The sequence below is a fragment of the Fundulus heteroclitus genome, unplaced genomic scaffold (genome assembly GCF_011125445.2).
Source record: "Fundulus heteroclitus isolate FHET01 unplaced genomic scaffold, MU-UCD_Fhet_4.1 scaffold_92, whole genome shotgun sequence".
NCBI lineage: Eukaryota > Metazoa > Chordata > Actinopteri > Cyprinodontiformes > Fundulidae > Fundulus > Fundulus heteroclitus.
In genome coordinates, this window is record NW_023397384.1 from 603,286 (window position 1) to 617,353 (window position 14,068).

At 40.6% G+C, this 14,068-nt stretch overlaps 1 protein-coding gene across 8 annotated transcripts in view; it reads right to left on the reverse strand.

The window, feature by feature from the left end:
* Positions 1-3,914: 3,914 nt before the first annotated feature.
* Positions 3,915-14,068, reverse strand: part of tsc2 (TSC complex subunit 2) — a 43,274-nt gene continuing 33,120 nt past the window's right edge. For 7 of the 8 annotated variants that reach the window (XM_036134814.1, XM_036134816.1, XM_036134819.1 and 4 more), the window contains 10 exons: positions 13,674-13,822; positions 11,260-11,864; positions 10,617-10,695; positions 8,976-9,062; positions 8,669-8,855; positions 8,442-8,581; positions 8,283-8,361; positions 8,112-8,203; positions 4,286-4,384; positions 3,915-4,198 (listed from right to left, as the gene is read on the reverse strand). In XM_036134814.1, the coding sequence (XP_035990707.1) occupies positions 4,031-4,198; positions 4,286-4,384; positions 8,112-8,203; positions 8,283-8,361; positions 8,442-8,581; positions 8,669-8,855; positions 8,976-9,062; positions 10,617-10,695; positions 11,260-11,864; positions 13,674-13,822 (1,685 nt within the window). In that variant the 3' untranslated portion in view covers positions 3,915-4,030. The remainder of the gene's footprint in view (positions 4,199-4,285; positions 4,385-8,111; positions 8,204-8,282; positions 8,362-8,441; positions 8,582-8,668; positions 8,856-8,975; positions 9,063-10,616; positions 10,696-11,259; positions 11,865-13,673; positions 13,823-14,068) is intronic. The other variant, XM_036134817.1, reaches the window with a different exon arrangement.

The following is a 14,068-nucleotide window of genomic DNA, read 5'->3' on the forward strand; positions in this document are numbered from 1 at the left end:
ACGCGGCGCGAGAAAAGACGCGGTGTTGAGGTGTCAGCAGCGCCGGCCACATTTACTGGCAAAAATGTGCAAAAGTCTTGAAGTAATTTAATGTTTTACCCCAGAAGCTTAATCATGCTCCCAGCATTTTAGAACAACTCAACCTTTAATATGAGCACATTTATTCAGTGGGGAAAATATCCTACATACAGAAATAATTGCACTTAGCTTAGAGTGATGACTCTTTGGGTCCCAACTATATAAAAGGAGTTATTTGCTAAAAGTAGCCATTATAGGCTCCCAGTGGATGATAAGGAATTTCTGTCTAATTGGAGGTAACAAACACCTCGACTCAAGCACTGAAGGAACATAAAACAGGTCCTTGTAGATGGCCAGCTCCATACATGTGTCTTCCTTCTGGAGGTTCTGCTCCTGGGGACGTGGCTCCCATCCTAAGTTGACGCAATTGTGTTGGCAGCATTTATTGAATTTCCTTAACAAAAAAATTTACAAATAGAAGTTTTTAGTTTTTTTTAACGCAAGATTTCTGAAAAGGGCCCAAACAGCAGCAATAGCAGCTCAACAATACATTTAAACAGGAAAACTGTCACCTATTATGGTCAGGGGTGTGAAATTAAATAAAACGCATTCATTTAACGCAGTCATACAATCTTAATGACTACATTGAAATGCCGTTGAAAGTGTTCAAACCGTCTAGATTTGAAGAATCTAGATAGAAAAATCTAAATGCAGTCTATGTGCGCGACAGAAACATGGACGGCAGGCCTGTTAAAGCCTCCAAGGTTTGCAGACTTCATGGCACTGAATGAAAAAAACATCCTCTTCAAACTTGAATAGTGGAGACAACATTCAATGTCTGACTTTAGATGATAAAAAAAAAACAAAAAAAAAAGATTCAATGTGATATATTTAGGGCTGTAAAAGTTACAACAGGGTGCTATTCCGTGTATTATTTTCTTATTTTAGGTTAATTAAATTTTATTTATACAGTCGCAATTCACATTTATACAGTCGCAATTCACAACTCAAGGCACATAACAGAGTAAAATTCAACAAAAAAACTCATATATATATATATATATATATATATATATATATATATATATATATATATATATATATATATATATATATCCCAAAAAGTAATTGATTTCCATTTAAGGGTTCGTACACAATCTGATTAACTTTAAAACATAAAAAATAGCTTAATGTTTCAGTTTTATTTATTTTGTGAAACCTAATTATTTTATTTTGGTGTTCTTTTCCACTGAATGAACGTCCTAAAAATTCAAAGTTCAACTTTCAACAATTTTCTGAGATACGCTACGGCAATAATAGATTATTGATTTATTTCAAGGCTTTTTACACATTTTTTTCCCCAGGGACGCCAATAAATGTGACCAGCACTGCTGATGTGAAAGGAGGGAGATGAGAAAAAGCAGCAGAAGCTAAGGCAGAGCTCTGATAGAGAGCTGTAGGAAGGGCAGACAGAAATGAAGGGGTTTATCTGGGTGTTTTCACTTCAGCGTGAATATTTCCAGTTGTTCACCAATTCTAAAGCTATACAGACTCCCATTCTGATTATATGTCCTAAATGTCTGTTGTGTTTCATACGAATCGAATTTAAAGCACTTTTTTTTCATTTGATGTAGGTTTGTTTCTAAATGCAATGTGGCATAAAGTAATAAGCTTGGTACTCACACCAAAAACAGAAAGCTTCACTCATACTGTACTTAATTACTTAACCATAAGCGCTGCCAAAGCTTTTAAAAATCATTTATGCTTTATGATTCTTATCTAGTCATACATTCATTCGTCTTGTACTTGCACTTTACCCTCTAATGGAGACGACGTCGAACACCATATTTAATGAATCACGTGTCAGGTTATGAGTAGTACATTTACGTTAAAGGGACATTTCTGTATCTCCGCTTGCATCGGTTTGTACGTTTGCCAGCTCTTCGATTTGTTTTGATCGTGTCGCATCAACACGCGCACTTATTGTGTCCAGTGGCCAAATCTCAGGGAACCCGTCCTCTCTTTCTGTTGCGGCTGGAGCCAAACCCAAACCAGTTCAGAGACAATCCCACGGCATTATTTGTTGTGTAAAATATTGAAGGAGCGGTACGGCGTCGTGTCAGCCTCGGCGTAAAAAAAAGAGGATGAATGTTCAGCTTCAATTTGTTTTATTGTTTTTACTTGATCGAGCTTTAAACAAACGCCCCCTTTTCATTGTGTGTACAGTTTTTGTATATATTTGGGCCTTAGGATGTATGTATTCCTGCTTTTTGTGATCCGTCTTATTTGCGCTTATTGCAACACACACACACACACTTAGGTCGAGCACTGGCGTTGCAACCTCCAAGGTTTTCCGTTAATTTTTTTCTGGTCTAACTGATGCACAACAGCCAAAGCTTTTAAATCATTTGACAGAACTGATAGTTTAGTAGAAACCCACAGGAAGCTCAGCCGTCACCGCTCCTGGCTTAGTGTGCAGTCTGGAAGAGCACGGTGCCAAAGCTAAACCGTTTATGTCCAAGCTGTTTTTGTATAAAGCGTTTTTGATTTTAAAGAGCAATTGCCTGCGCATTTCCCCCCCTTTGTATCCATGCAGTTGTAGTTGCACTTCTCATGCTTTTGCACTTGACAAAGTCGAATAAAGTGTTTGACAGCTGGACTCTGCAAGGTGTAAATTATTCTGGTTTTTGGGGCTAAATAAAGCTTTATGCTGATGGAAAATGGTTAAACTTCCTGGGGTTAGAGTGAGGTTTGATTCATTAGTAATTTATGGTGAATTGTGGGACCAAAACAATCCAATATTGGTATCAGGCCCTGTAATATCATCCTCGGGTTGGGTTGCAGCAAAAGGCCGCCCCTGCAGGATAATTTAATACAGTCTAAATCATAGACTGTATTAAATGAAATAAATTGTTGATTGATGTGATTCCATAATCATTTCATTATAACCATTACAGTAATAAAATAGCAAAATCATCTTTGTCATATTTAATTAATATCTGTGTATAATTGAGGCTACTCAATTATTTATTTTTAAAACATTTTATGTAGCTATTTGTAGATAGTCTAGTCATATAAACCTTTGCAGGATGTTGATAAAGAACATTACACGTTAAAAGGTTCACATCCCGCCAAGTTCTGCATGACCTTCTTCTGAGATATTTTAATGTATTATATTGGCTGTGTTTTAAGCCTTATATGAAATTAGGATGAAACCACATTCGCTTGAAAAAGTTAAAACTTAAAAGGTGGATTTAGGAAGAAAGAAAAAAAAAAAGAGGTGACCCAGAAAATCATTCAGTAAAAACGCTTTGAAAAACACCATTTTGCATTTTTTGAGTTGTTATTATGCATCAATACGTTAGATCAGTTTTAGACCGGACCTGTAGTTTTGAAAATGAACGTAGTTTAGGAGTCAAACAAACCACTGAAACTCTTATTTTTCTAAACTTTTACAACCAGAATAAATGTTTGACAATTTTACAAAGCATAGTTTAAATATTCTTTATTTACTGTGAATATTTATGTCCAAATTTTAGAAATCTTAGTGTTATACATTTTAAAATAGAGGGGTTTTAACTTGCCCCAATAATAATAATAATAATCGCATCACTATGCTGCTAAACCAGAAACCAACCTCATTTTTTTGATGCATAGAACATAATTCAGAGTGGAGGAAGCGTACTACCTGGATTACAGGAAGTTGGTTTATGCTTTCGAGCTTTCAACCTCTACCTGCCCACTGAATAAGATTTTTGGCACAAGGTGGGAAGGTAGCAGGGGTGAAAAAAAAACAATGAGCTGAAACAATGTAAATGCAGAGCAGGCAAAAAACATTTACAAAACAGGCTTTAATTGTTTCATCAAGCCAGGGAAATAAAAGGACACGTATCAGATTATTTTTAAATGATCACCTTTAATTAATACAGTAGCTGACGCAAACGCAACCATTCTGTGGTTTGTGTGAGTGAGAGACAGTGCGACTGTCTGCCAAAGCAACCATTAATGCAAATTAAACAAAATCAGTGAAATCGTCCACTGTTGACACGAGTCGCTTCCTCTGCCCAGAGGTCTCCGGGTTTTGTGCCGACGTGCTTTGCTGAAAGGACTTGTTCTGCTGAGTGTGCCCTTGGGTCAGCGAGATTCCAGGAGTCGAGCGGGACTGGATGTCTTCTTGAGCCTGAGAGACCAAAACGGTGGTTTAAACTGAGATTGGTTAAACATAAATGAAAGACATGACGGTGAAGGACAACAACTCATAACTCACTCTGGTCCTGATCCTCTTTATGTGCCGTAATCTCGCCAGCCACTTGGAAGCGTAAGCATCCGAGGGATTAGCTCTGTACTGATGCACCAAGGAAGCCATCTAGAAAAAGGAAATAAGCATTAATTAAGGGAGTGTTTAGCAAGAAATTGGATGCATCACGTCTTACAAAAGGATTTTTATTCCCTGAAAGTATTCCACATTTTCTGACATTATCACTTATTTCATTCGGGATTTTAGACCAAGGAGCATAGCAGAAAGGTCAGAGAGAAAGGTGCTGAGAAGTTTAAAGCAGGGTTAGGTTCTATAATTATATACCGTGCCTTTGAACTGCAGCGCTGCTAAATTCACCACCCAAAGACGGAAATAGTATCGCACAACTACAGACGTATTGAGACAAATCTGTCCACCCTAAACTGACCGGCCAGGAAAGGAGAGCATCACCCAGAGAAGCAGCCAGGAATCGGTCAACAGGACAACTGTTGCTTGTTAAATCTTCAACTCAGACCTTTATGAATGTGTTGCAACAAAAAGTTAAAACTTAATAAAATCTTGCCATCAGTTCACCCCAACCCATGTAGGGAAGAAAACAGAGGCGACAGCATTTAGATCAAGTGGCCCCTAGTGAGTCCAGCACCACTGATTTAAACAGACTGTTACCGATTTGGGTTTTAAGCTGTGATTTTAAACTGGACAGCCAAATTAGAGCAGTTATAAAGTCCTGCTTTTATCATTTAAGGTGGTTGGTAAAAGTGAAATCTTTTCTTTCTGAACAACCCTTTGATTTCGCCCCACTCAGATTACTGTAATAGGCTTTATGTTGGAGTGACTAAGGCTACGTTCACACTGCAGCCTGAAGTGACCCAATTCCGATTCTTTTTGCCCATATGCGACCTGGATCTGATCTTTTTATGACAGTCTGAACAACACATCGGATTTTTTCAAATGCGACCCAGGCCACTTGGATATGTGGTCCTGAATCCGATGCGTATCTGATCTTTTCAAATGCGACCTCTGTCTGTACGGCCGGGTCGCATTTATCCGACCTGTACGTCATTGATATTTGACAAACGTCACTAACGGAGGACCTGGCTATGCCAAAGAGGTTGGCAAAAAAAAAAAAAAAAAAAAAAAAGAGATTGACTATTGATGCAGTAACAAGCACCTGTTGCAAGTCAATACAGCCCCACGGCAACGCATTTACTCACTGCTATGGCCCCCTGAAGATGTGTGTTTTTACATGAGAGTGCTAAAGAGATCCGTTCAGACGCTCATAAAGGTTGCCTTTGTCATTCGAAAATTATGAATGAAGTCCGTATCAGTAAAGCCGCTGACATCGCTAAAATTTGGCTATCTTCCTTTTCGATCTTCTTAAAAGGATTGCGTCGGTAATGTGCTGGCTCCTGTTGGAGAATAACGTAAAGAACACAAGATACGCTGCAGCATTACGATCCATGTTTACTTCCGCAAACACTGAGCACGCTTGCTACGTATTACGTCATCGCGTCCTCTACTGCACATGCGGGACGCTTAGGTTGTATGAATGCAGTTCACACAGGAGATCACATACAAGTCGCATATATTTGGAAATGTGAACGGACACGAAAAAAATAAAATAAAAAATAAAAAAATCAGATTTCACAAAAAAAAAAAAATCGGAATTGAGCATCAAGGCCTGCAGTGTGAACGTAGCCTGAGTCAGTCTTTACCCTCTCGTCTGCAGCTGGTTCAAAACGCTGCTTCACATCTTCTAACTGGTGCTCAAGCACAAATTCACAACACGTCTAAGGGAAGCCAGACTGTAGCTTGAACTGAACTAAGCTGAGCACCATGGGCGATCGTGCCTTCTGCTCGGCCGCTCCTCGGACTTATAATGCCCTCCCTGACCATCGAAGAGAACCACAGACTATTGAGACGTTCTTTTTAGCAGAAGTTTTAACCTTGCACAATAATGTTTTTGCACAACTTATTTATATATATTTACACTGATGTTTTTATCTTGCTTTGATGATCTTACCTGTAGGAATCTGAGGTCTGTCTTGAATGTAAAGTGCATTACAAATAAAATCTATTATTATTAACTGTTTAGCTGACTTTGCACTAATCCCTCATGCCGAGCATGCATGTAGCAACAGTGGAGAGGAAAACCTCCAGCAGAACTGGGCTCAGTGTGAACGGTCATCTACCTCGATCGACTGGAGGTTAGAGAAGACGGAGCAGAGACGGAGACAAGGAATGGCGACGTGTTCAAAAAACAGAACCTATCACTCCTGTTCTGGCCTCTCTCCATGAGCTGCCTCGGTCTTTTAGAGCTAGCTTTAAAAATTCTTGTTTTTGTTTTTAATTGTTTGAATAATGTTCCTCTGAGTTTCTTCATCCCTACTTTCCTACTCGGACCCTGAGGTAGGCCGAACAGTGGCTCCTGCTGATACCAGTGCTACCAGCAGGAGCCACTGTTCGGCCGACATGTCAAGATGTAGGGACAAAGTAAAGAGCTTGGGAGTGTGTGGTTTGACCTGGTGCTCTCCTTTGAATCTCCCATTGAAGAGGTCACAAGGCCTTTGTTTTATCATCTTAGGAACATTTCCCAAATCATTTATTTTTTTATTTTCGAAAATACAGCAGTTCTTAGTCATGCATTTGTATCTTCGCACATTGATTATTGTAATGCTCTCCTGTTTGGGTTACCAAGGAAAAGTTTTAGAGGCCTGCAGATGTTTCAAAAGGCAGCTGCTCACATCTTGATCAAAACTGGGAAATATGAACACATCACCCCATCACTGACATGCCTTCACTGGTTGCCTTGTAAGGTTCGAGCTGATTTTAAGACCTCGCTGCTCACCTACAAGGCACTAAATGGTCTGGCGCCTTCTTATTTATCCGACCTTTTGCACCTGTATGCTCCACCCTGTGCTCTTCGATCTCAGGGCATGGGTCCTTTTAAAAGTCCCTAAGGCTAAAAGGAAAACTGTAGGGGGGCGTGCTTTTTCCTTTCCTGTCCCATCTCTGTGGAACAATCTCCCTTTAGACATTCGGCAGCCGTGTCCTGTGAAGGTCTTTAAAGCCAAGCTAAAAAAAAAGGCTGCATAAGATAAAGTGAACACTTGTTCACTTTATCTTATGCAGCCTAATTCAATGCCTAACCTATATTGTTTTAATACTGGTGTTTCCTTTAGTTTTTATGTTTTTACCCATTTTTAAATCGTGCTGTTTTATTTCTTGTTTTACTATCTTTAATCACCTACTGTTCAGCACTTTGAATGAAAGCACCATGTAAATAAAGTCATCATCATCATCATCATCATCATCATCATGGTCTAGGAGCCTCAGAGGGGCAGAGCCCTCTTTGTTGTTGCTTTTAAAACCCGTTTCATTCTTTAGCTTTCAACCTCAGTGAGACTTAATTTGAGCTTGTTTGTTTTAATTTGACAGAGCTTCAATGAAATGCTTTAGATTAAAGCATTTTTATGTGTTAGAACAGCCCAGTCAGAGTCGACAAGACAGTTGAGAATCTGTGGTAAGCTGACCCAGCCAAAAATTTAATTTATCTTACTTTTATTTAAGAATTCAAGAATCGACTCAGGTGTGCTGAATACAAAAATCACTCTGAAGTTTCCAGAATTCTTGTTGTAAAATATTTGAAATCCATAAATCCTTTCCTTGAACTTTAATTACGATACTACTTTGTGTTGGTCTAACACAAAATAAATGCTAAGGAAATAGATGGAGGTTTGTGGTTGAAATTTGACAAAGTGTTTAAAAAAAAAAAAAAAAAAAAAAAAGTTGAACAGGTGTGAATATTTTCCAGAGAAATCAGGTACAGACTCACATTTGCATGCAGAGCCATCTGTCGAACTAAGAGTGGAAGGTTGCGGTCGGAAACTATCTTTGCCACCGACGTGTCCACCAAGCCCTCCAGATCTGAAAAACAGAGCGAAGAGCGAAGAAAGTGAAGCACGAGAAAAATAATGAGCAGCAGAAAGGACAGAAGCTAACTCACCTTTTCGACACTGGAGAGAGACGAGGTTGCATTCATAATCAAGCGGTTTTATAATGACCTCCACAAAATTAAACTGGCCCTAAAAAAGGAGAGAAATGTACTTTGTAATAACACTAAAACGCATTCAAATGATTTCTCTGAGTGAGTTTGCACATTTACCTTTATAGTACCCAGTTTGTAATCCTCTCCCGAGTCGTTATACACCACAATGACAAAGTCGTTGCCGATGTGGCGCTTTTTATTACAGCAGCCCTTGTCACTCTCCCTGTTGGGCATCAGCGTGGCGATATGAAAGATGCCTGCAGACACACAGGTTCGTCCAAAGTTTAAGCGCCAGACTTTAGTCGCCATCGCCCGGTGTTGTGTTGTGACGTGCGTGAACACACCCTGCATGATGTCGTCGTGCCAACAGTAGGTAAACTCTCCGTCGTCGCCGTACTGATCCAGGCCCCCCAGGAAGATCTGGTCCGGGTCGCAGTCCTTCAGGTGGATTAGTTTCCCTAAACCAGTGAGAAAGGCGGCGTAGCGGTTTGACCCGTACTCGTTGGACAGGATTGCGACCTCATTGTTGACCTAAAGAGAGAGAGAGAGAGAGAACGAACGCGACGAATTAATGTACGCCACTAAAAGGGAAGAACTCCCAGCCCTGAACGATGTGATAGGCCAGTCAGCTCACATTGGGTGTGTCCTCACCTGACCAGCTCCTACAAACACTACTCCAATCTTATGGGTATCATAAGGAGGCATCTGGTCCAGAACCTTCACGGCCCGATCAATCACCTGCAGCAGAAGACGAGATGAGAGCACAGCGGACACAGACGGGTTAACGAGAGACGGGATTAAAGCACACGTTTTAACAAGAGTCACCTTTTGTCAGACGCATTTGTCACGCTTAGAAATCTGAGGCAAAATTTATTCCGGCAATTTTTTTTTTTTTGGAGCAGTATATTTGGTCAATAAAATTAAATTTGTATTCTATTTAGAGATTTGGGATGTTTCCATATTATTATGTCAAAACTTCTTGGGTATGAAGCTAATAGATGACAGCTTGTGCAACCGTCACAACAAACAACAGATCATAAAAAAAGTAAGTACACCCTATTTCAACTCTAAGTTTCAAGTTGAATTCAGACAAAGTCGTCTTCGTTTTGCTTCTCCCTTTCAGGGGTCGCCTCAGTGAGTCCTCTGTCTCCATCATACTCTATCTTCTGCATCTTCTTCTCTCACACCAGATACCTTCATGTCCTCCATAAATCTCTTTGGTCATCTTCTAATCCTCAGTTTCAGCCTCAACATCTTTCTGCTGGCGTTCTCACCATCCCTCTGCTGTACACGTCCAAATGATCTCAGTCTGTAATATATGGCTGTGGCTCCAAAACATCTAACATGAGCTGAACCTCTGATGAACTCATTCCTGATCTTATCCATCCTCATCGCTCCTAAAGAGAACCTCAACATCTCCAGCTCTGCTACCTTCAGCTCTGCCTCCTGTGTCTTCCTCAGTGCCGCTGTCTCTGAACCAGACATCGTCGCTGCTCTCACCGCCATCTTGTTGATACTCTTATCAGACATCTGTCACATTTCTTCACCTCTTTTCCTCATTCCCTGTTGCTTTGGACTGTTGACCTTAAGTACTCAAAATTCTCCACCTTCCTTATCTCTTCTCCCTGTAACCTCATGACTCCATTTGGGTCCCTCTCGTTCACACACACACACACACACACACACACACACACATATTGTGTTGCTACGGCTAATATTCGTTCCCCTCCTTTCCATCTCTCTAGGTTTTCCTCCACCGGTTCGCTGCTCTCACCACAGATCACAACATCATCTGCAAACATCATAGTCCATGGAGGATTCTGTATAACCTCATCTGTCAACCTGTCCACCATCACAGCAAACAAGAAGCGGCTCAGAACCGACCCTTGATTTAGCCCCACTTCCACCTTGATCTTCTTTGTCACGCCTACAGCTAACCTCACCCTGTCTAACAGCGATGATCCATGTCCTGCAGCACTCTAACGTAGACAAAGTCTACTTTAAATAATTAATAGCCAATTTAAATCTGGTTCTACAAGCACTTGAATTAAACGGTCCATTTCTTTTTTGGCTTTATCAGCCAAAGCAGCTGTGTTTAGTGCAATTAATGTTAGATTTTAATAATTTTAGAACATCTTCAAAACCAGATAATTTTATTATGTCCGGATTTATTGCTAGGAATTGAAAGAGGGTGTGCTTTGACTGTATATGCGACCTGTTGCACAACCAACTCTGCAGCGCTTCGTTTTTATTGACGGGATCAAATCAACAGCGGGGGACCCAACAGCTCACCTGAGTTTTGGGCAGCAGCAGCGGCTTATTGGCTTCATTCCCAAAGAAAGGAGAGTGATACAGCTGGAGGAAGACAAAGCTAAAAAAGACAAAAAAACAAACTAATTATACAGACACGGAAATGTTATACATTAAATTCACTTAAATTCTAAACAGAGGCTTTCAAGGACTGTTTGGCAAATAAATGTACATTCAAGATTACTCTAGGAATAAACTTGGTATCTAAAAAGGGGTATTGTGGTTTATTTTGTTTGCAGTGAACAGTAAAAAGGCTTTAATGACTAAGCTATGTTTTTTTTTCCGCTCAAGCAGCTAAACAATTTAGATTTTTTATTTATTTATTTTCATGTAAAAATGCACCTAAGATAATTTGTTATGTTAACTTTGCCTGCAAGTGAGGCCTCTTACCAGCTCCTTAAGATTTACCGGCCTGCTGCAGGTAAGACCCTGACTACCCAAAAATAACCCACAAAAACGGAAATCCCTCCTCCAATCTTTTATATTATTTTATCTAAAACCTCTAAACCACAGATGAATTTTAGATCTTTGGATTCTTCCAACAGCAGACATCTGTTCAGAGGTACTATGGGTCAGTACCAGCGAATTAAAGCCACAGTCCTGCCTTTTCTAAACTGCTGACTACCTGGGACTCAGTCCAGAGATCTTCTCTGCGTTGCCGGACCCGGGTCGGCTGTGATAGGAGTCCCTCTCCGTCTTTCTCTCTCTCCTAGAGGACGGGGCTGAGACAGAGATGGTGTGGCCGCGGGGTCGGTGGCCTCCACCGGGAGAGATGGGTCCAGGCTGCGCTGGCGCTGCTGGGAAAGCCAACTTCATCGCAGTTCCTCCACTCTGAGATGACGAGGCTGAGCCTTCTACACCTTGGACGGGACCTCCCGGTCCACTAGGGTCCACTCCTGTACTCGCCTCCACTTTGTCCTTGTCTGAGTAAGGCTTCTGTGCCTGAAGCTTGCCATCTGAGGGCGCCCTGGGCCGAGGTGCTTCCCCCTGAACCTTCTCAGACTCCAGAGCTGCTAAGGTGAAGGCCTCAGGCAGAGTCTGGAGCTCTGGGGAGGAGCTAGACTTGTTCAGTCCGTGACCCTGGGACTGAGAGTGGCTCTGAAAAGGGAGATCAGGACCCTGGCTGCCTGGGGTGGACGGACCAACGCTGGGCTGATCGATAGGAATCGCTCCCTCGCTCACCTCTTCCAGAGTGGACTTTTCGTCGTCCTGGCTTGAGGTGGAGGCAGACTGAAATTCAAAAGGGAGGCAATAACAATATTATTCTTTTGGCATATATTAACAGAATGACTAATAAACTCAAACGAAAACAACCCTGTTAGCAACTATTCAAAATGGGAAAGACAAGAGTGCAGGCAATTTGCATGAAGGCAGATTTGGTTCGAGCTTTAAAAATCAGCAAATTGTTTTAGGAAAGTGGCTACTCACCCAAACTTGTCCACACATCTACACTCAGATATAATCGCTAAGAAATTTGAAAATGACTAACAGCAAGTAAAATAAATATATATATATATATATATATATATATATATATATATATATATATATATATATATATATATATATATATATATATATATATATATATATATATTAGGGCTGGGCAACGATTAAAATATTTAATCGCGATTAATCGCATTGTATTTACAAACTCCAAGAATGAATTCAAAAGTAGTGTAAAGAGCACTTTTATTTTAATGTTCTGCTGCCATATGAACAAAAGTGTTGTAACATTTTTAGCACTTATTTTATACTGGATATTTTCAACCCATCTATTGAATTTAGTGCACTAGTTGATCTTTTCTTCATAAGAGAACAGCAAGCACTGCAGCCAAAATATGGCCTTTTTTGACCTGCTGTATATTAGCCAGTCCCTAAGCTTGATGTATCATGAAACTGTTGACCTTTTGGGTTTTGTGGTTTTTATTTTATTATTACAATTAAATAATAATAATAATAATATTAATGTTATGTTCAGTGTTTTTTCGCTAATCCACCTCTTATATATTTCAATCCTTATGTAATTTTGTCTGTGTTGTGTGCACCTGCCTGTTGCTTTAATCCTATAAATTTCCCCGTCGTGGGATAAAAAAAGGATTAGCTAATGTTATCTTATCTTAAATAACACTTTTTAATATATGTACTGGGTTCTTTCAAGGTCTTAATTACATGTTATGTGTGGGCTCCAGTAACATCCATCCATCCATCCATCCACTGATCTACCTGGATGTTCCCTGGAGGACTGAAACGCCTCAGTCAGAGACGTCTGTGAGTCTGTCGGGGCAGTGAGAGAAGTTTCGTCTCCTCTCTCCGTTTCTGGGGCTCGACGTTTTCATGTTTTTTCGCTGCTGCGGTCTCTCTCAGCTGTTTGTTTGTCAAGTTTGTGTGAGAGCTGAGTGGGCGGGCCAGGCTGAGCCTGCGTGCTGATTGGCTGGCGCCGCTGAGCCATGTACGAGAGGGGAGGGGAAGCGGGAGAGTGCTGCCTGACTGACAATGACTGAAAGCATGTGAGCAACATGCGTTAATGCGCGATAAAATAAATATCGCCGTTAATAGTCTAATGAATTAACGCGGAATTAACGCGTTAACTTGCCCAGCCCTAATATATATATATATATACACACACATACATATACACACACACATATATACATACACAAAGGTGGTGCGTATGTCAAAATAACGTCCCTTTTAATTTAATTTTTTTTTACTTTTAGATAGGTCTCAATTTATATCCATGATTTAAAAAAAAAATATGAATGAACCTCAACAAAAAGGCATGTTCTCCCATCGCTTTTCGTCATTTTTCTTTTAAAATGCCCCCAGTACTCCATCGTGTATGAATGTGAGTGGATGAAAATGGGTTGTTTTTGTTCTCTGCTCCAGTCATCAGTACAAGCATACAAATGCAGCCTATTAATCACATCGATCTCCGTGAGTCAGTCTGCAAATGGATCTAAGTTCAGCCCGAACGCTCAGCTCAAGGCAGAATAATAAGCTCCTTTCTGTCCAATTAGGCCTCAATCAGCTACTTACCCTGCTGAGCATCCCAGGAAGGGGATCTTTGTCAGCGGAGATGAATATGGGCTCGGTGGGCACCGGCTCAAACTCCTCGCCCTCCACCCACTCGAGTGGGGCGGGCTCGGCTGGGACCCTCGATCCCTCCTCCAGTACCACCACGGAGTCTGCGGCAGGACACAGCAGTCGTTACATGCCTTATAGATGGAGACACGCGTGAATAACTCACATTAACTATGTCCAGTGTTAGTCACACAGACACACAAACACATACTGCTGCAAGACTGAAAACAGAAAAATAAGATTTCAGCAGCTGTCAGTATTTATTATTGACACAGCCTCTCTGAAGTCTAATTAGTTGAAGATGCGAATTATTATTTCTGACATGAAACAGAATCAAAATGCGTTTCCAC